General features: G+C 40.7%; 2 protein-coding genes across 5 annotated transcripts in view; one reads left to right on the forward strand and one right to left on the reverse strand.

The window, feature by feature from the left end:
• The window catches only part of cdc42bpb (CDC42 binding protein kinase beta (DMPK-like)), a 32,117-nt gene extending 30,663 nt beyond the window's left edge, over positions 1–1,454 (forward strand). For all 4 annotated transcript variants that reach the window (XM_030129149.1, XM_030129150.1, XM_030129151.1 and 1 more), the window contains 2 exons: positions 2–63; positions 679–1,454. In XM_030129149.1, coding sequence (XP_029985009.1) covers positions 2–63; positions 679–801 — 185 coding nt within the window. In that variant the 3' untranslated portion in view covers positions 802–1,454. The remainder of the gene's footprint in view (position 1; positions 64–678) is intronic.
• A 1,286-nt stretch (positions 1,455–2,740) lies between these two features.
• gpr132b (G protein-coupled receptor 132b) lies at positions 2,741–7,221 on the reverse strand. Its single transcript, XM_030129189.1, has 3 exons — positions 6,922–7,221; positions 6,096–6,235; positions 2,741–5,156 (listed from the first exon to the last, which is right to left on the reverse strand). The coding sequence occupies exon 3, from the start codon at positions 5,152–5,154 to the stop codon at positions 4,048–4,050; it is 1,107 nt and encodes a 368-aa protein (XP_029985049.1). The 5' UTR covers positions 5,155–5,156; positions 6,096–6,235; positions 6,922–7,221; the 3' UTR covers positions 2,741–4,047.
• Between the last annotated feature and the right edge of the window lie 231 nt (positions 7,222–7,452).

Here is a 7,452-nt window from a genome sequence, read left to right on the forward strand (position 1 = left end):
GATTTTGGGGGAGGAGCTTCGTCTCGCCTCAGAGATGAGCCTGACCAAGACCCGGACCGAGAGGTACAGCACATACATGTGAATTCACTGTTTGTTTCACATGTTTAGCAACTTTAACGTGTTATTAATTGTATAGTTAATAAGGTTAATCTGTGAGTGTTTCAGTCGCTGATATCTTGAGGTTTTCGTCTGCCTCATCAAAATACCTTTCATTTTAGAGGTTTCATTCTTTATTCTGCTTTTATTTGGAGCCTCATTACTTCATCGGACTGAAACGTAGAAACACGGTTCTAACTTTAAACAGATCTACAGACTCCAGACTGTCTTGGTGGTGATTAGTATTTGGAAATTTAGTCCAATATTTATGAAATCACAGTTTGACTCTGATGCTTTTTGTATCGGCATCAAAAGTTGCCATAATACACACCCATTACACAATCAGAGACAAAGGGTAAATGATCAGCAGGTCCATCCGGGTTCATTATTCAGGTACTTTCAGGTCCTTCAGGTCAATTCTGGTACATTCAGGTGCTTTGTGGTGATTTCAAGTCCATCCAGGTGCTTTGTGGTGCATTCAGGTCCATGCAGGTGCTTTGTGGTGCATTCAGGTGCATTCTCTTGAAGTTTTCTTGTGGTTCTACTCATCTTTCTCGCCTGTTCTCTGTGTCTTTCGTCCAGCCGGACTCCGACTCCACCAAACATTCAACTCCCTCCAATTCGTCCAATCCCAGCAGCCCCCCCTCCCCCAACTCCCCCCATCGCAGTCAGCTGACCCTGGACAGCCTGGACACTGACCCCTGAGGCCCCGCCCACCACCCCTACACCTGAGGGGGGAGGGGACAGGTGACAGATGGACTGCATTTTAGATTTTAATTAGATTTTATTTTGGCGGGGCAAGCCTGTGCTTCCTGCTGCTTTTAATAAATAACTTTGTTTGGATTTTACCTGCTGGAAGCCCCGCCCCCTCATTTTAACCAGGTATTATTGTTGACGGGAAACGCTGCTGCAGCTGCTTTGTTTGACCTTCGAACCTTTGGTGTGTTTGGCTCTGTGGGACCACGCTGCTGCTGTCAGTCACTCTTCTTCTTCTTTATTCAATAAGTTTCACTCAAACGGGAGGTCTCGCTCTGTCTCCATTAGCGGAGCCGGACGGGAGGTCTCACTCTGATGAAAAAAAACACTGTATTAATTTTAAAGCTGACTTTTGTTTAAGTTGCACATTGTTGTTGTAGCCTGAGGAGAAAATATCTTTGATTTGTGTCAGTGATGATCTTTCCTGTTGCACCACCCACCCCAACCCCCACCCCACCCTCTGACCTTTGACCCCAGAGGTCAGGAGGAAGGGGTGGTCCTGAACACTACTGCTTTGTTTCTTTGAAATCACAGTTAAAGGATCTTTGTAATTAAATATAATGTTAGCAGCCAAACAAACAATAAAAGAATCTGACAAGAGGCTGAGACTGTTTGTGTACACATGGATGGGAAAAAATGCTAAACGCATGGACAGGTGAACACTGTGTTTTTCCTCACAGCTGACGGTGGTTAAAGTATTCTGTCTCCGCATGTTTGTTGATATCAACATGACAACACGAAGCAGAAACTGAAAGATGATAGACTGTGAAAACAAGGGACATCAGACTAGCTCTGGTTCCTGTTCCCTGGTCACACTTAGAAAAAAAAAAATTTTGTCTCATTTTGTCTGAATAGTAACACGTTTAGCAGAATAAATTAAGAATTATAAAACAGGAAGCAAAGGGCCACACTGAGGAACATTTATGCGTCTGAGCTTCCTCTTAGATGTTTAGTACGGACTTAAACGAGTCATTTAATTCAACAAATCATTAGTTCATCTTAAATACACTTTTTTTCCCAATGTTTGCTGGACATGAAAAGATTAAATTCAGGTTTTTAATGTTTCTTCTATGTTTTAGTGATGAAAAAGGTGAGGAAAACAGTTCATCTCCAGTTTTTAGGGACAAATACAACATGTTTTTGCATTCAGAAGTAGAGCATGGTTCTGTCACAGGAAATGTTTATAGTGAATCTATTTTGGCTTCATTTCGGTTTCCGATGTTTTTCTATTTAACTTCATTTAAGAATCGGGTGAAATTTTACAAAAACACTGCATCAAACTGAACTCTGTGAAACAGAACGAACCTGTGTCATAAAATGACGACATGGGTCACATTTAGTTAAACTGCTAATTGTAGGAATAAATAGGTGATGCCAAATATGAACAAGCATTCGAGGGAGAAGTATCTGTGCGTCAGGGGTCATGTCTATTTACAGCTGGAGGGAAGTGATGGGGTGGTTTTCTGATGGTGAAAGACCGAGTGCTATTTTTGTGGTGACTTACAAATTATTTTACTTAACATTTAAACCTTAAGTGATCTACCTCGGTTTATTCTAATGCTATCTGCATTTTGCAATTTTCAGTAAAAATCAGGTGTTTTCCTATATTTAATTTACTGATCATGTAGATGTTATAGGTTATTTTGTTACAGAGCAAAATGAGGAACAAGTGAGTTTTCAGCAAATACATCAAAACAGAAATTGTCTGTAACCTCTGTTTATAAAACTCCATGGGTTTTTCTGGTGAATCAGTGTTGTAGAAGATAATGGTGTTTTCATGTTCACTATGGAGCCTCTGAACGTCTAAATTAACCATATCTGATGACATGAAAAGATGAAAACCTGTAGTTTACCTGAAATATATCCATGTATTGATAAGATCAGTGGTTTAAAAGTTATTAAACATTTTAGATCACTAACATCTGGTTAAGTCTGGGGGAGTTTCTCTGTCGATCATGTCTAAACTGAATCAAATCTCTAATATATGATCACAGAACAAATGGTTGTGTAGGATTTTTAACTATCATGTTTATATTTATTAATTTGAATGTAACATAGATTCTAACTTTAGTCATGACACTGTTTGGATTTAATTATGTTAATTATATTCGTTAAGGCTCACCTGCTTCTCCAGGTGACTTTAAAAAGAATGACATGAAACTGAACTGAGGCTGAAGTAAAATCTCAGTTTTGTGTACTTTTCTTGTGGTTTTTTTTTTTTTTTTTATCTAAAGGTGCACCTTTAGTCTTAGTGCACTTCATCTGCAGAGACGCATAAGTCTGTTAAATGAAACTCGACGTGTTACTTCCTCTTTTCGTCACATCTCAGATTAAACACTACGCTTCTCCAAAATTCAGCAACGTTTCTGACCACATGTACAGGAAACATTGACTCACTTCCTGTTGCTGAAATTCATAAGGCATCATACTCAGTTGATTTATGCCCATCCTGTGAGAAATATGTATGTCGATGAAGGTCACTAATGAGCTCAGTTTTCACGACTCTTTTCAGTTGATCACAGTGACTAATAAACACATCTACACATCACATCTAACTCAGAGTAAAAAACATTTAATTAAAGCATGTTTAAGAGCAGGAAAGATAATGAATAAATAACAACATACTTGATGCATTTCATGAATGTAATTTACATATTAACATATGTGTATAAAATGTGGAAAACTAAAAATTAAACTCAGTAAAAAAAATATTCACAGTGAAGCTGAACCTGAGCAGCAGCCACCTACATTTCCTGTCAGGCCACTGAGTCAGTTTACATCTACAGCATCTGTACAATCTGGGACAGTGAGGCTGTGTTGTCATGGTAACAACAACAGACTTTAGCCGTTTCTCAAAACACGTTCTTGTCCGTTCTCGCAATCTTGTGAAGTGTCATCAGCTGAGGCCCAAGTACTGTTCCACTGTTCGCACAAACCAAGATCAAATGGAATTCCTGGATGTTGTTCTTTTCTTGTCCATTAAACCAAGGATGCACTGGTTGGTGACTTGTGTGGACTCGGCTGGAAAATATCCCGAGATGCATTTCGTGCTACTGTCAACTTGAGACTTGCGCTCTTAGGAAGTCCATTCTCTTGCCTTACGGGATACACCTAGTGCTAAGGTGTCGCTATGGTAACAGCATCAGCATACTCAAAGGTAAAATGTAAACACTGTTTTGAGTCCAGTAGAGTCCACTAGAGTCCTGTGGCTTCTTCTGGCAGTCTCTGAGCTGGGCTGTTGGTGGTCTTTGTAATTTTGGATTCCTCAGAGGAGTTTTTGGTAGCATCCTTCTGGTTCTGGCTGCTGTCAGTTTGTGTCCTGAGATTCTGGTTCCGGCGGCAGCTGCAGAGTTGCATGAGGCCGCGGCTCAGCTCTTTGCGGATGTTGTCACTGGACAGGACGTACAGGATGGGGTTGACAGCACTGTTGATTGTGGACAGGCCCAGGGAGATGGTGTAGGGTGTGTACAACTTCCTCTCGAACAGGCAGGTGTTGCTGTCCAGTCGGGGGAAGTGGGAAAGCATGGCCCGGATCAGGAGGATCAGGTGATACGGTGCAAAGCACACCAGGAACAGCACCACCACTGCCACCGCCAACCGCCGCACATGGTCCTTCTGCTTACGCCGCAGCCCTGTGCTGAGCTGGACACTGCTCAAGATGCGGTGGTTTGTCACTATCAGCAGCAGCAGTGGGATAAGGAAGCCCACCACCACACGGGTGTAGCTGAAGCCTGTCACCACAGAACTGCTCCGACTTGGTTCAAAGCAGCGGCGGTCACCCGTGGCGGCATCACCCTCCCTCATGCTGAAGACAGGCAAGTGACCCAAAGCCACCAGCAGCACAATGCCCAGGGACACAGCCACGGCGTGACGCTGCCGCCGCAGGCCACGTGACTCCACACAATAGACCACAGCCACATAACGGTCTATGGAAACCATGACCAGTAGGAAGATGCTGACGTACATGTTGTTGAAAAAGATGTACCCGGTCACTTTACAGGCCAGCGAGCTCCACGGCCACTCATGGTGACGGTTGACGTAGGTGGCCCACAGCGGCAGTGTGCCCAGGTAGGTCAGGTCACACAGGGACAGACTCCACAGGTACACAGACAGGACGTTCCCCCGCCACACCTGCAGCCAGGTGAGGTAGAGGGTCAGCAGGTTGGAGGGCAGGCCGACCACCAGGACAGCGCTGTACAGGACCACCAGAGGCAGGCGGCCCGCATCATACGGAACCTCACACTGGACCAGACTGTCATTGGACACCGGGACAGTCTCCGTCACCGACAGCTGGTGCATCATGTCTGAAAGAATCAATCAGGGATAGAGAGTGAGTGAGAGAGCCAGTCAGAGAGAAGATTCCAATCTCTTTCTTTGTTTTGATCTTTCTCATGTTTCTCTGAAATGGTGGTTTGAGTTTACTTTAATGTCCGAATGAGTAAATTCTGACTTGTTTGACTAAGACTTAAAGGTTCTCTGTGTGGTCGATGATGCGTCCTCATGGTGTGATGTGGACCTCATGTTGGATCTGATTATTTATTGATGCTGACTTGGTGGCTGACTGTTTCTAAAACCTGTCTCAGCTCATCCAGGCCTGTCATGTGGAGACAAGTAGATGTCACTCTGGATTCTGGTGTGTTTTAGCCCTAATGACCTGATTCTTGTCGACATCTGAAATCTCTGGATCTGATCGGTTCCCTCTCAGAGGGGAAATCCCGACTTTAATAACAGCGGTTTATGCAGAAACCACTGCTCTCCAGGGGTGTTGTGCTAAGTTCAGAAAGGTTTAAGTTGATCTAATGTCTTTGTTCACTGCTCCAGGTTTTATTGCAACAGATTCTGATGAGTTTGTTCTTTGTTTTCTACTACTGTTTCTTCATTCAGGATAAATGAATCACTAAAAAATTCCAAGAAAGGGCAACACTAGTTTCTTGTCATTAATCATCACAGCACAGTTGAACAGTTCAATGATGCATCTGAAGGAAAACTATGATCAAACCGTTCATCTGTTGTGAAAGACGTGCTGTGATTTCTGCCTCTTTGTCTCTGTCTGCTCTTTGTTTTGTCAGTCGAGTGTCATGAATCTTTGATGAAAACGTTCAACTGGAAATAAAATGTTATGAAGGACGAAGCTTCTGATTGGCCGACGGTCCCTCTGACATCATTAGCTCATGAGGTGACATGAACTACAGTAATAACAAAAACAATAATAAAAAAATAATAATCACGTGTTATTTCTTCACCTGAGTCCAGCTGCGACCGTCCAATCAGATGGTGTGGATGTTAGCGGGGGGCGGAGTCTGTTGAATAATGGATGTGTGACCTGGTTCGATGTATGAACTGGTTCAGTCTCTTGTCGCTTTGTTTCCTCTCATCGACCAAACTGAGGCCAAAACAGATGACGACGACGATAATGATGATGAAGGTGAAGAACAGAACACATCACTTCAGTTAATTAATTTGTTATAACATGTTTAAAGTTCACTTCATGTAAAATCACTGTTCAGTCTTTAACCCTTTAATTTGTTTTAATTTTTTATCATTAATTTAATTTGTGACGTCAGAAGCAGATGAATTCTTGTTGTTTTTGTCTTGGTTGCTCATTTTTTCAGTTTTCTTCTCCAAACTGGTTTGTGAATATTTTAAAAATCCAAATTTTCAGTTGTCTTTTTTTTTTTTTTTAGCTTTTGAAAAAAAAAAAATTCTAACTGTTTCTAATCAACCATTTGAATCAAAAACTCACTTGTTTACATTTTATTTCTTGACTATATTAATAAAAAAAAAAATCAAGCACCTTTTCATTTTAATATTCAGCTACAGCAACTTCTTTTTTTCTTGTTGAATTTTTTTAGTCTCCTTCGTTTCCACAAAAGTTAAAATCTGAGGAGACATGACCTGAAAACCTTGTTTTTTGTTTTTTTGTGAAAGGGTTAAAAATATAAATTTAAAAAAATCACAACATAGTCTACATGAATGTTTTAACAGATAAAGAATCACAAAGAATGAAAGTAGCTGTTTCGTATTAAACTAATATTACACCGTGGTGATGAAAATGAATCGTATACTCACTTCACGCCGTCCTGCTTCCTCCTCGTGCTCAGTCGGAGTCTGAATGAAGTCTAGTACTCCCGCAGCGCGAGGTGCGATCACGTGACCCCCTCCGTCACTACGGCATCATTTATTTGTTGATCGGTTCATCTTTAATTTATCACCACCACCTGCTTTTTTTTTTTTTTCAGTTATTTATTTATCCATAAGCTCCTCCATCTGACGGAATAAACAACAACTGATACAAACACTTTAAATATAAAAATACAGATTAAATAGAAATAAAATAATCAAAACAAAAAAAAAAGAAAAAGAAAAACACACAATGACAATAAAATATAAAACCAGTACTTGTGTTTTTCTTCTTGGCTTCATTAAAATAATAAAGACAAAAAAAAAAAAAAAACAGTAAAAAATAAGTGTCACGAATAACAAATACAAATGAGACATAATATAAATACAGATAAACAAAACGTGAAAAATTAGACATTATCCAAGTAATAAATAAAACAAATAAATGAAACATACACAAAAATAGAATCAATTTTATTT

Source organism: Sphaeramia orbicularis, chromosome 24 (assembly GCF_902148855.1).
Source record: "Sphaeramia orbicularis chromosome 24, fSphaOr1.1, whole genome shotgun sequence".
NCBI lineage: Eukaryota > Metazoa > Chordata > Actinopteri > Kurtiformes > Apogonidae > Sphaeramia > Sphaeramia orbicularis.